The following is a 19,798-nucleotide window of genomic DNA, read 5'->3' as shown; positions in this document are numbered from 1 at the left end:
GTTTCCTTCCAAAATTTTCCAAAGTCATTATTTCGTCTAAAGGTTGCAATTATGTCCAATTTAATTTTGTCCTGATTGGATTGGCACCATTTTAATTTTTGCTTAAATGATTTTCTAGAATTAGCCATTTCTTCATAAATATCTCCATGAGAAGGACGTCCATGCCGATTCCAAATCAGAAATGACTGTCTGGCCCTAGCATGGGACTCCCTCACATGTCGATTCCAGCCCACCACTGTCTTTTTCCTGGTTTTTGTTCCTCCTGTGTAGGTGTCAGTGGCAGCCCTAGTCATACATTCAATCATGCTAGCATATAACGAATCTATATACTGGTGGTGATCACGCATGTTACAACAAGTACCACAACACGGTAAGTTATTATATTTATAGTTATCTAGATATTGACTACATAATTCGGTATAATTACACTGCTGGTCTGAGGTCCTATATCCCCATTGAATTGTTTTTTTTTTTTTTTTTTTTTTTTTTTTATTTTTTTTTTTTATATATAGTTTGATTTGAATAGTTTTTCAAGTTTTTAGTACATATTACCAAGATGGCGGTAATATTTGGGTTTACCGCGCTCATACAGCTGCCTGTAAATTAAAAAAACACCGTAGAACTTTATTTTTATATAAGCAATAAAGATTTCTTAATTATTATAAATCACACACGTCCTAAATTCTCATTCCTTCGTTTACACAAATAATTTCATAGTCAGGATTCCACCACTTTCTGAAATTGTTAACAATAGATGTGTTATCTTCGTGTGTATTGAGCAGCTTGCAGAGGGAACACACATCGGCTTCAGCTGGAAACTCTTTGTATTCATAATGATTATGCCATCTGAAAAGAAAACCGTTCAAATAATCAATTTGTTATGTTATTTTTTTATAGTTATAACCCTCACTTCAACGATTAATACACAAATAAAATATAAACAAAATTTTAGGAACGATGCGGGACTCGAACCCAACTGGCTTCTGCCTGCTCAGGTTGTGGCTTCATCTACAGGATCTACTTTACAGTTGATAACCTGCTCAACCCCAATATTTGCATATAAGGAAATTGACTTGAGATGTCGCTCTTGTAAATATAAACAATTTGTTATGTTTTTTTAGCATCGTTCATAAAATTTTGTGTTCAAATTTATTTGCGTTCAAATAATGTTATTTCTGATCCAAATCATAGATTATTTATACGTCTAGATAGAGCCTGTTGCTACAAGACAATCGATGAAAACCCATCATCTGGTCAAGATCGCCGAAATAGGTTGGATGGGGGCAGTGCAGGACCAGGTCATCGTGGAGATCTTTGGGGAAAGCCTTTGTCCAGCAGTGGACATCTTCCGGGTGAAGTAATTTTAAGTGCAGTATTGGCCAGGTACTCCAACCAGCTCAGCTAAGAAGTAAAGAACACTATTGGGATGTTTGCAGAATTCTTGGAGCGATCTTGTATTTACCAAGGTTTTTGGCCGTTGTTTGCCATTCCTGCACTCCAAGATTAGGTTAGTGACCGTTTCGTATATTGCCATTAATCCACGGCACTTAAAGCTGTCTTTTTTTTTTCTTACTTCTTAAACTAACGTGAAAAAGTCACTGCCGCGGTGCGGGTGTATGTATGTCTTAGCTCTGACGAGCCTTACCTTATTTACCTTATCTGAGTAATTTCAAAATCCTTACTCTTGTTATAATCTTTACTTTTAAATATTACATTCCCCACTTATGCTCAATAAATTTTAGGGTATGGATGGATTACCTAAAATAATCTTCGTATTCATGTCGATAGTTGATTGCTTTCAATATTAGAGACGCTACTTCATCTGCACTCAATTTTCCAGCATCGATATAAGACCCAGGTGGAAGAAATCTGTAAGTATGGTTATACTATTACTTGGGTAAAATAAAAACCGAGCCACTATCGGTTCTTCAATAACCAATTCAGGTACGAGGTTCCTCAAATACATCTTCAAAGTTCTACAACTTTGTGTCTCGCAAGCTTCAGGACGCAAAAGCGACCAAATTTTAATAGAGACAAGGGTTGGGCTCTGCCACCTACTTGGAAACCCGTGTTGTTAAACGCATCTCGGAATAACACCAAAACTGCCGATGGTTATATAGTGGACATTTTGTACACACATCAACACGCACCCCGCGACCCCCGCCCTATCCAGCCGCGCACTACGACCTCAAATTTGCAGTATGAGACGGGTCGTTATCGCAAACCTACTACTCACCCTGATGAAGGACCTCCGAATGGTCCGAAACTAGTCGGTACCTACACCGATAAAACATGAGTAAATCCGTGATAAAAACAAAGAAAAATCATTTATTCTGCAACTTAAAGTATACAAGTAGACTTATTTATTAATTTATACTAACATGCAGAATTGGAGTTCACCTCAGCATAATACTAGTCATACCTACAGGTAATAATATGATCAGCGCTGGTCTTCCGGAGAACCCCAGGGTAGTCTAGTAGTAAATAAAATAATATTTTTAATGGTGAAGAGATGTCGTAGGAACGTATTTGCCCTAGGCCCAAAAGGGCCATTGCTTCGGCAGCAGGCCATGAAGGGCGGCGCAAGGCGCTTAGCATTGTTTGCTTTTCGTTTTGACTTTATATGCCTAAGTCAATTAGAAAATTCTTAATTAATCTAAAAAATTAACTTAGTGTTTAATACATATTAACAACATAATGGGTAACAGACTATTAAGTTGATCAGCAATAAAATGTTGTTTAGCAGCTATGAAGTATTTTTTTCATTTCTGCATAATTTTTCTTTTACATCATCAAATGCGTGTATAAAACTACTAAAGTCATTTTGACTTAGCCTGAAAATAATTAAATTAAGTTAAAAATTTTGTATAATATGTGAATAGGGAATATTCATTAGCGCTGATTTGTACGAGACCTAACAAAGATTGTTTGAATATCTTGACCATGGAGCTACTGCCACCGTTTAGGAAATTAAAGGTATTTGGAGAGAGAACAAAACCATTAATTTGTTTTTATACAATTAGAAAGATTTTTTTCAAACTTTACAACTTAAACATTTTAATTAAAATTTATTTCTCGTCCATTGGTTCGCAGTAGACATATGAGTTACAACTTTAAAAGAGGCTAATGGTAGCTGTATTTAAGAACAAATGGTCTTGTTGACCAGCTAACGTCAGAGTGTCTAATTTGCGAGGCGGTGTGTGCGCCCATCGTAAAGATTCATTCTGATAATTTTTCCCAAAATAAGTATAAATTCAAAAAGGGTTGCCTCAAACGGGTGAAATATTTCTTTTATAACTGCTTGTAAGCTATTGCGTGCTGAGTTAAATTGTTTCGATTTAGTAGCCCAAGCAGTTAACTGTTTGTTTCTTGTGTTACGTACACACATATATATATACTAGCTTTTACCCGCGACTTCGTCAGCGTTAAATAGTTAATTTGGGCATTTGTATTTTTTAGGACTTTTCAAGTAGTACACATACAAATTGCTCTTTCCGCTGCTGGCAGCACTCTTCTATGCTACAGCGGATATCCCTTGTCATTGTGGACAGTCTCTTTAATAGTTTTTCCCTGTCAACTTTAATCTTCTATTTCACCTCCATGTAGGTCAAAGTTTCAAAAATGCTCGAACAAATGTTTATAAATGATTTCTAATCGAGTGCCTAAATACAAAGTTTCATGGTTTTATACATGATAATGACAACTTTCTATACAAACTGCCATCCCCTATTTCAACCGCTTCATTTATTTATTTTTGTCCTTTTTCAAGCTCTAGTCTATCTCAGCACTGAATTTTATCAAAATCGGTTCGGTGGTTTAGGTGTGAAAGCGTAACAAACAAACTTACATTTACATTTATAATATTATTTGTAGGGATTCTTTCTGACCTAGAAATCAAGTTCTTCTTCACGTGCCGCGTGTCCGTACAGCGTCACATTCAGCGCACCTATCGTGGGGACTTCATTTATTAAATACGCTTCCAGACTTTACTTAGGTAAAACAAGTGTTAGCTAAGTATAATCTGTATAAAAACTTCGTTTTTATAGTCATTGCTATTCTCTATATTTTATATAGCTTAAATTATAGCTAGGCTAGGCTAAGCTAGGTTAAGTACATACAAATACATACAAAACACATGTGTGTGCAAAATTCAAAAGAATAGTCAAAAACGTTTATGTGATTTAGGTAACTAATTTTATTGATGATACCACGGAATTGGAGCTACCGCCCTCAGGCTAGTTTATTAATAAATATTACTGTAATTAAATATTTATGAACAAAAATAAGTCCGCTGAGTTTCATGACCCCATTTTACACAGGTCTGAGGCATGTATTTCCGAATGGGTGATAATAATCACCTATTGAACATCAATTACCTATTGATGTTCAATAGGTGACTTAAAAATTCCTGTTTCGAATAAAAATATATGAATTTGAAAACCTTCAATGCTGCTTACCTTGAATAATCTGCTCCACCATAAACTATTGGCACGGTATAATGCATTAACGGATACAATATCTTCTCGGTCACGTAATCTTCTGCAAGAGAATTCTCGAAAGCCAGATAAAAGAAATAGTCCTTTCTCAAGAGATCAAGACAATCTTCAATCCTGTCGCGGGGACAAGACATGTTACCGCACCATCCATATACATCTAGTTTCATATTGTACTTAGCCAAAGAGATTCCTATATCCTTTGCTACGATTTGGCGTTCCTTTGAGTAACAATTAGAAACAAACCAGGCAGCTGTTTTCTTTTTACCAGCCAATTTCATTTTAACAGCAGCTGAAGTCGGAAGCATTGGATTGATCCAAGACATGTTAATTTTAGGCCCTACGATATTATTATTCTTATCAAATATACTGACATAAGACCATCGTATCGTTGAATCCAGTTTGTAAGTCCACGTAGAGTTATAGTAGTCCTCAAAATATGGTGAGCAAACGGGATAGTTAGCTGCAGATTCTGATGCAGTGAAAATGTAACGCTGATAAAGTGCTCTGATTGGAGGATGATCGTCCCAATTGTTTTCAACGTCGAATAGTATTGCATCAAAATATCTCAAATCTTCAATTATGCCCTTGTCATTGGTCAATATACAGTTGCTGTACGAACAGTTGTTGTCGATGAATACCTTCTGGCCGTTTTTGAAGATTGATGAGGAGTAATGTGAAAATGCTTGCGTCCATTTGAGAATATATTTATAATCTGTTGGAAGCCTGTACGGTCTTTTAAAATTGTACGTCATTTGAATCGCATTATTTTTATTTCTTTTGATTTCACGTAGTAATTGTTTCAACGCGCCTGGCTTGCGTACAAGATAATCTAGTTCAACTAAATCATTTTGAGAAATAAAATAAAATGTTATAAGATGCAGTAACAGAGCACTATATGCACTGATTAAAATTGCTCGTGCTATTCTTGACATATTGATGTAGAATGTATTGCTTCGCTATGTTTTGCTTTTTCTGAGCATATCGCGAACAAAATTTATTTGGAATTCATAACACCTATTGTTCGTTTTCAATGTCCATCAATGTTTTATTGTTTTCTCATATTGTAATGTTATAAGTGATGAATAGTCTATTATGTTTGCCATTTAATTATTTTGGTGTAAATCATTGAATATATTTTTTTACGACAGTAAAGGACGATACGAGCAGAAAGTTCAGCTGATGGTAATTGATACGCCCTGCCCATTACATTGTAGTGTCAACTTGAGACATATGATGTGAAGTCTCGTTTGCCCAGTAATTTCACTAGCTACGGCGCCCTTCAGACCGAAACACAACAATGCTTATACATTACTGCTACACGGCAGCAATAGGCACTGTTTTTTTTATGGAATAGGAGATCAAACGAACGTACGGGTCACCTGGTGTTAAGAGATCACCGCCGCACATAGGTAGATTTCGACGATTTAGGCGGCCAAAAGTCATTTTTTCAAAGTCAATTTAGCCATAAAACTTTGACCGGTACCGTTACAAGACACTTCCATGAATCTATCCTCACTATCCCCACCCTTGGGCCATGTGCCATGAATTATTTACACATAGTCGAAACTTGACCTCCGTTCCCGGTGTACGTTACAGTTCTCGACGCGTCGCGTCGCTCACTGTGCAACTTCTCTTACAAAGTCCATATTTTTTTTGTGAAGTTAATTACCTTAGTGAAAGTGATGGATTCGCATAATTCAGGTATGAATCTTTGAAACTATATATAATAATGGTGTTTTATTACAGATTGTCATATTTTTTTTCACTTGTAAGACAAGATGTTTTTTGTACAAATTTATCATTGATTTTCGATTTCTCAAGAGTTTTAATTATACTTCAGGGTCCATCCCACCTGTTTTCTTCTCTTTTACGGTATAAACAGGGACTTAGTATTATAGTAAACAAAAAATTTGCCGCTAGAAACCGCAAATCTCGGAAAAATCCTTAATCAAAGATTTTTTGTAAAAAAACAAGAAAAAAAATTATTTTTTCTAACGCTTCTAAAATATAGTTGTCTTCGTTTTAGGGTCATCAAATACCTCTGGCGTGAAGGTAGTGACGAAAAAATATTTATTTGACCTAATGCAGGGACAAAACTTACCTTCTTTTGATGAGAAATTGGATTATTTAGAGAATTACTTGCTGGTGCGCTATGGTGATACAGAAGACAATAAAAAAACTCTTAAGCATAAATTTTCATACGTTAGATCGCAATTGAAACAAAGATGGTTGAAAGCACATAAAAATAAAGAGTTTTTCGAAAAAAATAATAGTTCTTGGTTAGGTGGAACCTTTGAGATTCCGATTGAAACAACTCATCGCCAGGGTCGTCCAAGTAAATCGTTTGCCGATTTGAGTGAGCGAAGCAAGAGAAGGAAAACAGAAGAAATACGTTCTTCTGTGGACCCTGAAGTAATAGTCCATGCTGCGCAAGTACTTTTACAATCAGATGGAAAAAGAAATGCGTCCAAAGTCCTGAAGGACGTAACCAATTCGCCAACAAAAGCCAGTCAATACAAAAAGGCTTATTCTAAGGTTGATGAAGCTATCCCTCCGTTGACCCCCTTCGAAGCACTTAAGATGTTTGTTGAGGCTGATCTCACACGTAGGCAATATGAAATAATAAGAGCAACAAACAAAAGACATTTCCCTTGTTATGACCTTTTGTTGAAAGCAAAGCAAGAGTGTTACCCGCCGAAATCGGCTTTACGGGTAACGGCTACCTGCGCGGAAATGGACCTTCAAAGCCTAATTGATCACACCGTTACGCGCTTATCGAAATTCCTGGAAGAAGTTTTGATAACACTAATTCTAATGAAAGACAATCATTAACTATTATATTGAAATGGGGTTGTGACGGCTCACAACAAACGCGGTATAAGCAGAAATTTACAGAAGATGCCGACTCTGATGCAAATATATTCTTGAGTTCTTTTGTTCCAATCCAAATTGTCTGTGGAGAACAGGGCAAAAAGGTTGTATGGCAGAATCCTACACCTTCGTCACCACGATTTTGCCGACCGATTAGATTTCGCTTCGTGAAAGAATCAACAAATATCACTAGAGAAGAAATAGCATATGTAGAAAATGCACAAAAGCGCCTGACCGCAACAAAAGTTAATATTAATTCTAACGAATATACGTTTCGGCATATTATGAAAATGACGATGATTGACGGCAAAGTATGCAACGCAGCTACAAACACTTCTTCAACAAGTCGGTGTTTTATATGTGGAGCGACATCAAAAGACTTCAATGATCTTAGTAAAAATAATGTAGTAAAATGTCCCGAAGCTCTCGAGTTTCGAGAGTCTCGTAAAAAAGTACAGAGAAAGGAGGACCCCAGAGGAAAAGTTGTTAGAAGAACAAAGATAAAGGGAAATTCAAGAAAGATTCAGAACAGAAACTGGCCTTTTAGTTGATATGCCTAAAGCTAACTTTGGTAACACAAATGATGGGAATACCAGTAGACGCTTTTTTGATGACACTGAATTGGCTGCTGAGATTACAGGCATTAACCATGAAGTTATCCATAGGTTGAAGGTTATATTAGAGGTGATTACTAGTGGCCATAAAAATGATGTTTCTAAATATAATAACTACGCTTTGGATACAGCAAAGTTATATGTTGATCTTTATGGATGGCACCCCATGAAGCCAACAATGCATAAGATGTTAATCCACGGTGAAAGCATCATCGAACATGCATTGCTGCCGATAGGACAGCTGTCAGAAGAAGCGGCAGAGGCACGCAACAAACACTTTCGCACCTACAGGCTAAATTACGCGAGAAAGTTTTCGCGCGAAGAGTGCAACTTAGATATTTTTCATAGATTATTATTATTATCAGATCCATTGTTAAGTAGTTTGAGGCCAATCAGGAAAACCTCACATAAATCTTTTTTAAGCGAAACTATTGCAATGTTGTTGCCTGGGGATCCAAATGAGACCGAAAATGAAATATAGGACTCCGACACATCTTTTTCTGAAGATTAATAACTTTTTATAAAATGTTTTATTTTTTTTGTTTTTTATGATATACAATGGAATAAAATTATTTTGTAAATATCAAATGTCTTATTTTTTTTCATATTAGTATACTTATTTAGATTTTTTTATATATATTTAGTTATATAGGTAAATATATATATTTATATATATATATATATATTTTTTTATACAGTTAAAAGTCTCAAAGGGCCTCTACATGTTGGACCCATGCCCCCATGCAAGCCTCTCAAAGGACCGGGCATCGTCCCGTGAATTACTCCGCTGAGACAACATAATAATATAAATTTTTATTAAAATCTTAATATTTATATATATTTTTAGTAAATAATTTATTAAAAATTTTTGTTTTACTCCATACAGTGTTTCATTTTATAATAACCTCTTTTAATTACTAAAACCCCATTTAAAAGCTGTTAACACAGTAAAATGTTTTTGGCCGCCTAAATTCGCGAAATCTACCTATGTGCGCCGCCCACAATCTTTTGCAACACCAGAGGACTCACAGGGGCGTTGCCGGCCTTTAAGAAAGGAGTACGCGCTTTTTTTGAAGGTACCCATGTCGTATCGTCCCGGAAACATCGCACAAGGAAGCTCATTCCACAGCTTTGTAGTACGTGGAAGAAAGCTCCTTGAAAACCGCACTGTGGAGGACCACCACACATCCAGATGGTGGGGATGATATCCTAGTAGTAGTAGAGCTAGGATCATTGTTAGATTTTTTGGTGCTTTGGTTGTTTTGCTATTATTATTTATATTGCTTTGATATTATTATTCTTCAGAATATAAACACTTAAACTTTTTACAGGCCATTCAGGTCATTCAGGTTCTTCATTTTCTCTCTTATTTTTATTTATTGATGAAAGAGTAAAATGTTCCTGGGATTCCGCCATTTTATTTAACTGATTATTATTTTCACTATATTTATAATTAAGTAATACCACTTGCATATTTATTAAATTTTCATTCAATACTAAAATAATTGATAGTAAGAAATTGAAAGTTCTATTATTATTAGCACATATCAATATGACGTTGTTATTAAATATTAACAAATATGGCTGTATGGGCTCGAACACTTTGCCTATCCTAATAATGGAAACGAAAAACAAAAACCGAGCACATATTAGCAAATGTCAGAAAATTTCTGAAAACATAACTCTTATATATTATTTATTGCTGTAGTATTAATAAGTAAACAATAAAAACACTTGTAGAATTTTAAAAAATATAACTAAGCAATTTGAAATATTTTTTAAAACCATTTAATTATAACGGCTTAAAAAATTCTTTCAATTGACCTTTGTACTGAGCGTTACTTCCGTCAGAAAAAAATTCTGAGTTACCCCCAAGTCGCGACTAAAGAAGTTTTACTTCAAAAAAATCATCACTTTAAAGATAGAACAAATTGTGTAGACTTACAAAAGCAACATTTCAAGTCAATTTCCTAATATGCATTGGGGTTGAGCAGGTTATCGATGAAGCCACAACCTGAGAGTTGAACAAATCATACAAGATTGTATGACGATACGTCACTAGTTAGCTCAGTTGGTTAGAGCACTGGCACGGAACACCAGAGGTCGTGGGTTCGAGTCCCGCATCGTTCATAAAAATTTGTTTTTCAAATATATATACAAGAAATGCTTGTTTAAAGATATAAGATAACAAATTGATGTAACAATTAATTAAAACTTAAACGGATTTATAAATATGAAACTTAATTAAATATTACAACATTTAGATTCGCTTTCGGGACTCTCGATTCCACAAACTTTTTCCCGACAGCACGCAAGCAGCTGAATATTTGCGAAAAGTTATTAAAAGTAAGTACGCTGTTCATGACCACGGATATTCTTCAAAGTCGGTATTAAAGGACCTGACTTATAAAAGTTCACTAATTTACCAGTTGTGTGCATTCAAGGCGTAGGAACTGAATTTCTAATTTCTTTTTGGGTCTTTAATGTAATTTTATTCATAAAACGAGTACCATTTTAGCTTCTGAATATGACTGGACTCTTTGACCTGGTTACTTGTTATTTGAAGATTCGTCATCGTTGTATATTATACTCGTAGTAGAATAGAACTTTTGTTTGAAATACGACTTTTCTTATGCGGCTGCAAAAACTAAAAGATGTGTATTCGGAGTGTAGTGTTGACTAGTGGGAGGCTCCTTTGCACAGGATACCGGCTAGATTATAGGTACCACAACGGCGCCTATTTCTGCCGTGAAGCAGTTATGTGTAAACAATATTGTGTTTCGATCTGAAGGGCGCCGTAGCTAGTGAAATTACTGTGCAAATAAGACTTAACATCTTATGTCTCAAGGTGACGAGCGCAATTGTAGAGCCGCTCAGAATTTTTGAGTTCTTCAACAATCCTGAGCGTCACAGCATTGTAATGGGCAGGGCGTATCAATTACTGACTGCATCATCAACGTCCTGCTCGTCCTGTCTCTTATTTAAAAAAAAGTGTAAGTTTGTGTCTTTTTACCTATACCACAGTAGACATATGTACCAGTACGGAAACTCCCTAAAAACGTTTGAAATGACACACTCACATAAACATGCTCATCAACGAGGCCCCTAAGCGGTTTTCGCGGTCAAAACGAGTCGAGTGTCACGTTGTTATTTATTTCGTATTTAGCGTATTGTGTGGTATACGGCTATTTGAACTTGGCTCCATCAAAACTCCAGTTCTCGTTTTGTAAACTATAAAGTAGTTTAAGTATATAAGATTGATTTATTGTTATATTATTATTATAATTAAAAGGTATTTGAATTATATGTCCGTGAGATCGCATATAATAAATTCGTGAACATAATTCACAATTTACACTAAGATGGCGGCTGCAATATTTATTATCATTTTTTATGAGTGTGGTATAGTGGTTTTCTTGGATGTTTATTATATTTATTTAGTTTGGACAAACAAATTTACCTACATGTGTTTTGTCATGGTTTTTGTGAGTGTTGAAACCAATACCAGCTAGTGCTGTCAAAATGAAAATTCAAGATGGCGGCTGCAAATAATTATCAAGTTTTTCATCACACGTGTCGTTTTCGTGGTTTTCGAGGATGCTACGAAACATATAGTGGTGTCAGAATGTAAATCCAATATGGTGGCTGCATGAAATTGACAATTTTTGCATCATGGGTCGTTTGCATGGTTTTTGAGGGTGCTCAAACTGATAGTGCTGAAATAGATAGTTCTGTCAAAATGTAAATCCAAGATGGCGGCCGCATGAAATTGACAATTTTTTCATCATAGGTGTCGTTTTCATAGTTTTAGAGGATGTTGAAACTGATAGTGCTGTCAAAATGTAAATCCATGTTGGAACTACTTGAAATTATAACCTTCTTTATCATGAGTGTTGTTTTCATGATTCTCGAGGGTGTTGAAGCCGATAATGCTGGACTTTTGAAATAGAATTGTGTGTTCACCGACACCTACTCCCAAAAATCTCAAAAATGGTACCCGTATTGATTTTATTGAAAATGTCACATCCGCCATCTTAGATCTTGTAATGGGTGTCAAATTTGTAATTGACACTCCCCAAAATCTCGAAAATGATACCCAATTTGATTTTATTGTAAGAGTCACATCCGCCATCTTGGATCTCAAAATAGATGTCAAATTCGTTATTGACACTCACGAAAACTATAATCGCCCCGTCTAGACACGTCGTGGGATGACTGCAAGGAAGAGTTTCTTAAGACTGTGGTAGAAGTGACACTTCAACGGACAAAGTTTAAAATCACATATTTCAAAGTTTTCCGTCAATATATGAAATAAAAAATTATATAAAAAAAAATATTACATCATGTAGATTATAATATTGCAGTTTACACTGAATAGCTATCATAATTCAAACATAAAATATACATAAAAATCTTACGCTTTTTACTTTTTTACGCTCTGCAACGCCCCATAAGAACCTTCATTCAAAAACTCCTTTTTTGAAGTCGGTTAGAAAAATAACCTGCCAACCCTATTTCTTCGCTATTTCTTCTTTATATGGAGTGTACGCACATGTAGATAAGTATTTTATCAACAAGGCTTAGTTTCCATACTGATACATATGTCTACTGTGCCTATACTAATAAATGGACAGCCGTTTATCTCCTTCGGTTATAGTCCGAAAACTACTAAACCGATCGGATTAATACTAATGCCATAAGATGCAGCATGATTCGGAGAAGGTTTTAGTATATAATATGCTGGTTATTACAAATTCGAATCTGTATTTTTTGACTTAGAAATACCCATACATTCGCAATACAAATAATTCAGTCAGTGAAATTTCATTACATATGACATATCCAGAGGCGTGCATACAATACAGGGAATTAGGCAGTGCCCACACTGTTAAGAACCTAAACAAATATAGAACTAACCCCTTATTAATAATAGTCTGCTAACTTAAAGCATTGCTAATTCTCACTCTGTCTTCTTATATTGACCTAAGTCAGAATGAGAAAAAACACTCCTTAGCGGGTGTTTAAAGTTAGCGGACCATTATGAATAAGGGGGCTAGTATTAAAGTTGTTTTAGTTCAATTTGGTTTCATTATTCTATAACCAAACATCTATTAATTCAATACAATAGTATTGTAATCAATAGTACATATTGAAAACCCACTCATTAAACTAAAGTATTAGATTGACGTAACGGCAATGTATGCGAAACACAAACAACTTCAATATTATGTAGTCTTCAAAACCTAAGAATGTCGGACTAACGCAACAACCTTTGTGCAACGTGCCTTTTTTTTCTTCTATGAAAATAAGGGACAAGACGAGCAGGACGTTCAGCTGATGGTAATTGATACACCCTGCCCATTACAATGCAGTGCCACTAAGGATTCTTGCAAAACCGCAAAAATTCTGAATGGCACTACAACTGCGCTCGTCACCTTGAGACATGAGATGTTAAGTCTCATTTGCCCAGTAATTTCACTAGCTACGGCGGCCTTCAGACCGAAACACAGTAATGCTTCACGGCAGAAATAGGCGCCGTTGTGGTGCCCATAATCTAGGCGGCATCCTGTGCAAAGGAGCCTCCCATTGGTAAACTGCCTACCTTGCTAGAAAACAACTGCACGCCCCTGGTGATGTCAAACAATCGCCGGTCGCGGGGTCAAATTATTATTTGCCTGGTCAGCACTAAGCAGTATTGATATAAATGATTAACACAAATCAATTTAGATAATTCAAAATCGCCATGTAATCATTGAAATATGAGCAGCACAGTCAGCTAACAATATTAACATTAGAGTTGGTAGTGTAACAAATGTATGTAAAGTAAACTAAATACAACATAGATATCAGAATAAAAGTTAAATATTATGCACTCAATTGCTAGGAATCATAATATTATTTAACTGAAGGCTATTTTTGAAATAAAGCTTTTCAATTTAAATGCAGTCGCGACTCAGTGCCTTTAGAACTGATAATAGTATTTTTACAGCAGCGATTTTTAAATGCTGTCGTATTCATACTAAACAATGTCTCGTGGTAAAAGTGTGCATAATTTAATTACAGCCGATTTCAAATTTAAATTTCAGTTTTAAAAAAAAATCTTATTCACTGTAAAACTTTATAAGTTATTTAGTGCAAGTCAGGATGAAGTAAAAAAGTTACAAAAGCATTCAAATTCTAGAGTATAACAGTATTAACAACAAATTTAGAAACATTAATCCCAACTATCATTATCATTCAAATAATCTTTCACATTATAATAGGCTTTAGATGTTGATTAATTTTTTACGATACATTAAATTTTTTTTAATTGGTAATATTTTAATATCATTCGGGAGTTTATTATAAAATATAACACAGTCCACTTTAAAAGATTTAGCAATTTTAAGGAGCCTACATAAGTTTTTTCTATGAGCGTCCCATTGTAGGTTAAAGTTTAATGTAATGCCTAGGAATGTTTTCGTTTCTACTACATCAAGTTTGTAATTATTAATTTTTATAGGTTGGTTGGTGCTTTTCGTACAATTAAAGTATGGAATGACCTTCTTTGCGCAGTGTTCCCAGGATGATACGACATGGGTTTTCTTTCATTCTTTCCACTCCTACTATTTCCCAAAAAAACAAGTACATCATTTCATGCACACATTTTACTGTAAATGTCATATTTTGTGAAGCACACTTTTGACATCGAAGCAAGAGTACTTCCACAACTGGAACCGAACGTGTTCAAATCAAATTGCACCAATTATAACTGAATACTTGGCTAACGCGAGATAACTGGAGTATTCATTAATTTTTCCATTGCAAGCAAATATTTTTGGGTTAATGATGATATACTCGTAATATAACATGCTAAAATGAAACAATTTGAACATCTCCTCAATATTTTTCGTCCATATATCGCATGTCACATTACGGCCGCCCGCAGAGAAAGGGTGAAGTTGAATCAACAACAGCTATTAAGTCAGGTTGGGCGAGTGGTCTAAGGCGCCAGATGGAGTGTAGATTCGAACCCCACACCTATTGATAACGGTTATTTGACTGAAATTATATTTTTGTTTATTGAATATGAATAAAGGATAGTAATATATCTACTTTATTAAAATACTTATGTAAACGAAACCATTTTTTTTTAATGGACGATATTTCAGAATTCATCATCTTAATTTTTAATATTTGTTGTATGGCGCCAAAAGTTATGTACTAGATACTAGTGTTGTATGTTTTATGTCTAACTATTGCGGTGAGGTATAGCTAGCTCAAAGACGGATGGACACACAGTTTACCCCATAGACTTAGGCTGTATTTAGTACTCGAACGACGCGACGGTCAGCGTAGTGCTGTCGCCGGTCGAGCGTAGCGCTGACGCCGATCGAGCTTAGCGCTGTCGCCGGTCGAGCCTAGCGCTGACGCCGATAGAGCGTAGCGCTGTCGCCGGTCGAGCGTAGCGCTGACGCCGATCGAGCGAAGCGCTGTCGCCGGTCGAGCGTAGCGCTGACGCCGGTCGAGAATAGCGCTGACGCCGGTCGAGCGTAACGCTGACGCCGGTCGAGAATAGCGCTGACGCCGGTCGAGAATAGTGCTGACGCCGGTCGAGCGTAGCGCTGACGCCGGTCGAGAATAGCGCTGACGCCGGTCGAGCATAGCGCTGACGCTGGTCGAGCGTAGCTTATTATTACGCCGGGCCAAAGAGTTTATTTTAAAAGTGTATTTATTTACAAGATACTTAGATAACTTGACCTTTCGTATAATCGTCTCATTCCAGAAATTTTATTATTATTGCAAAAAGAAGTGGGATGCTCTGCATGGAAGTATAAATAGCCCCACCATATGGTGAGTCACAACCACAGCCAGAGTTGCTACTATTAAAACTATACCATGAATTATATTCCATTTTAAGATTACTTTACAAATCATTAAGAGAAAGCCCAAATCTGATAAAATTATGAATATTCAGTTCAGCAAAAAATCAAGTTGAATCTAGAGACATCCAAGTTTCTTGTAGTCGTTCACTTTTATTAAAATGAACTTAAACCAGCTGACTCGGTACGAGGAGGTGATAATTTTTATTCAGAATCTCCAAGCAGTCTTTGTAATCAACGTTTAATTTAATTTGAGTGACGTTCATTTATACTTTTAATGAATTTCAAGAGAATTTATAACAAAGCGCATCGCCGTTAATTCGAATTCATATTCACAACTCAATGTTTATCTTAAACTCGAGAACGGGTGTACCGATTTGGCTAATTTTGGTCTAAAATTAATTGTGGAAGTCCAGAGAAGGTTTTAAATGTGAATAAATTAGAAAATGCTCGGAAGGAAATAAAAACAACCATTTTGATTTTCCTTTGGTGTGTCCCCATGCGACATCGTGTGTAATTAATCGAAAACAATAATAAAATTTAATTCATACTGAGCATTTTTTATTATTTGTTTTAATAAGAAAACGATTCCTATTGCTTGTTTTTAGTTAATTTTATACAACAGTTTAGGTCTTTTATTTATCCATTCAGGCTACTCGTATTCGGAGTCTGCCGGGTCAGCTAGTCTAAAAAGACTCTTTCAAAGCTTAAAGCGTATTCATTTAAATAGAAGAAAATATATAACGTAAAGCAAAGACCTACGTTACCTAAAAATTACAATTATTTTCAACTAAAGTTATTGATTATTTTATTGCATCACCTTGCATAGAATTAATGTAAATATATACATTTCTAAGACTGCTTTAATTCTTAACGTAAAAGAGTGGCAACTGTTTTCTTGCCAATTTGCAGTATCGCTCAACATTTCCAAATTTATTGATAATTATAAGGTATTATTTCTTGACCCGAATACGGTCTGGACAGTAATAATAATAATTATGTGCGTTGGACAATGCGACATACCATCGGATATGGTCCGGTATCAGTCTAAGTCCGATGGTTCGGCCGTACCAAATCCGATCATGTGTTTAGGCTATTATACGGACGTGAAACTCGAACAATTTAGGTACATCTAAGAAATACAGGTCCGCCTATTATGTTGTTTCATCTGTGTTATTCAAATTCAAATTCTTATTCAAATATTTTTATTCAAAATAGGATGTGATATCACTTAGTGAAAGTCAAAAAACTACCACCCATTCCAAAATGAATGCCTAAGACCTGAGAAGAATGGGCGCAACAAACTCAGCGGGCTTCTTTTTTTCATCGAATAAATATGCTTACAAAGTAATATTGTACAATTAAACTTATTATTTAATAGCCTGAGGGCGGTTACTACATTCCCAATCTGTGGTATCATTAAGAAAATCATTTATGTTATAGTAACCTTTACCACACAAACGTTTCTTAACAATTCTTTTGAATAACGTTATAATTTTGTTTTGAACATTTTCTGGGATCTTGTTGTAAAAGAATATACATCGCCCCACAAAAGACTTCCTAACTCGACTTAGCCGAGTAGTAGGCATTATCAGTTTATGTCTGTTCCTGGTGTTAACATTATGGTTATGACAGTTTCTGGCAAATTCACTTATGTGCCTATGAACATACATTACATTATCAAGAATATATTGAGAAGCAACAGTCAAGATGTTGATTTCTTTGAATTTTGCTCTCAATGATTCTTTATGACCTAGGTAATAAATAGCGCAAATAGCCCTCTTCTGCAGCACAAATATTGTATTAATATCGGCAGCGTTGCCCCATAGCAATATACCATAGGACATAATACTATGGAAATAACTAAAGTAAAGTAAATATTATTACGAATGTTGTTTAGATTCAAGTGAAGATTAACCTTCATACAAGCTCATATAATTTGGGAAGTTTCCAGACTCTTCAATAGGTGCGTACAAAAATTATAATATATTGTGGCAACGATAACAAGGTTTTACTTACGAGTAAGTAAATTTAATAATTAATTCGACCAATTGGTGCGAGGCGCCCACCGTCCTATGTCAGGCCGTACCCAATCCGACCATGTGTTTAGACTATTATAATTAAAAAAAAATATTAAATAAGGCGTTACTTTGCGGAAATCTATAATTATACAAATGATTTTAGTTTTCTTCAGTGTTAATTCCGCCAATATTTGTTTTTAAAACAATTCGACACGTGCTTCGTCTCTACACGACGCATCCTCAGGACGTGTTGTCTCAATTATTCAAAGTTCAAAAATCATCATCATTCAAAGATCAAAGTTCTTTATTTGCATGAAACATTTACAGCTAAAGCTGTTACAAAACGTACGTTGTTACAAAATGTAAAGCCAACACAAAATGCAAGTGGACATCTGAAATTGTCTATTTTCTCATTTGCATATCGCTGGCCATGACAAACGGTCGCCACAAGAACACCCGCACAGAGCGGAATATCATAATATTTAATTTTTCACTATTCATATCAAGCTATCGTTTTATTCGTAAAAACTTAATATTTATATGTAAGGCATGAAACAACTTCTAAAACTGACCACTTATAATAAAAATAATAAAAACCTATTACAAAATTACATTTCAAATTTCGAAGTCTGGGCAGATTTTAATTTAAAAAAAAAGCGATTCACTTGAATGTATGAAACGTGCAGTCATTGATATATTGACAGATGACGGCTATAATCTTGTAAAAACGGAGATAGCGGAAATCCACTACGTTTAAAAGCAACTGTTTGCTTTCAAACTTAGCCGGATTATACTTCGTCGCCAACGCCATTCTGTAATGACTACTATTTCAAACTTATTTCAAATGACTGCACGTTTCAGAAAAAAAACTAAACTAAATTTCAATTTTTACTCAGGCAGTCCCTACTCTTATTACGTACTATTTACATCCTCTTCGATAAAGACTGACGAAAACCTCCTTTGATTAATTATCATTACGGCGTTTCTTTGTAAATTATATTTAAATAGAGAAATTTGTTTTATATCTTCCTTACTGTCATGTTTTTTTTGTCCTAAGAGGGATGTTATTTTGAATATAAAATATCTGTTTATATAGATTTTCATACAATTATTCTGCCCGCATATTTGAACGAAATAAGTTGTCGAATTAATACAAAGTCTCTTTTCGAGGTGTAAAAAATTGATTTACCATATAGGCTTAGATTTAGGATTGGTCTCCGCTGCACTACAACTAGATGCCGCATTACCTAAGAACACTAGTTTCTTTATTCTGCCAGATAGATGTTTGTGTGCGTAGCATCTTGACACTCAATGGCATCTTTCAAATTTTGTAACATACGCTTCGTGTTGTTTTACATTAAAATTAATAAAACTCAAAATACTTACTGATGATATGTGATCCCAGTGTCTTTCTTATTTCTTGTAGTATTATTTTTACAAAGTTTTGCTATGCAACCCGGCATTTAAGTTTCAATTATTAGCAAATTTAACAGAACATGTGGCACGTCAATGCCACACATTGTTCGAGACTGGCTCGAATACGCTCATTTGGGCGTAGTAAAAGTTGCCGCACTTAGCGACTACGCCGGCGGTATCTAGTTGGAGCCCAATCCTTAATCTAAGCATATCGGTATTTATTATTGCAGTATATATATTATTTTAAGTAAGAAAATGTGACATTTAATAATTCAATTTCGCTTGAATACTTCACTTTAACTTACGAAGTTACTTCAAGTTTGAAAGCGTGGAGCAAGTCACTGGACCCATAGCACAAAATACATTGTAACAGTTTGGTTAATATTGTAGTATGTTTTATTATTGATGAATTGAAAAGACAAATAATGAAAACTTGTCGATAAAGTGTATGTTTTATTTAAGTATAAATTAGCAGTAGAACTTACTGTATCAAGTAAGGTACAAAATTGCCTCAAAGA

The 19,798-nt window shown here is 35.1% G+C and overlaps 1 protein-coding gene across 1 annotated transcript; it reads right to left on the bottom strand.

Annotated features, from left to right (window-relative positions):
- Window positions 1–599: 599 nt before the first annotated feature.
- LOC126978063 (alpha-(1,3)-fucosyltransferase C-like) lies at window positions 600–6,142 on the bottom strand. Its single transcript, XM_050826775.1, has 5 exons — window positions 6,117–6,142; window positions 4,875–5,000; window positions 4,458–4,610; window positions 1,759–1,869; window positions 600–846 (listed from the first exon to the last, which is right to left on the bottom strand). The coding sequence occupies exons 1-5, from the start codon at window positions 6,140–6,142 to the stop codon at window positions 678–680; spliced, it is 585 nt and encodes a 194-aa protein (XP_050682732.1). The 3' UTR covers window positions 600–677.
- Between the last annotated feature and the right edge of the window lie 13,656 nt (window positions 6,143–19,798).

Source organism: Leptidea sinapis, chromosome 47 (genome assembly GCF_905404315.1).
Source record: "Leptidea sinapis chromosome 47, ilLepSina1.1, whole genome shotgun sequence".
Taxonomy (NCBI): Eukaryota; Metazoa; Arthropoda; class Insecta; order Lepidoptera; family Pieridae; genus Leptidea; species Leptidea sinapis.
The sequence above is the reverse complement of the archived record's forward strand: the minus strand, read 5'-3'. Positions and strand labels throughout refer to the sequence as shown.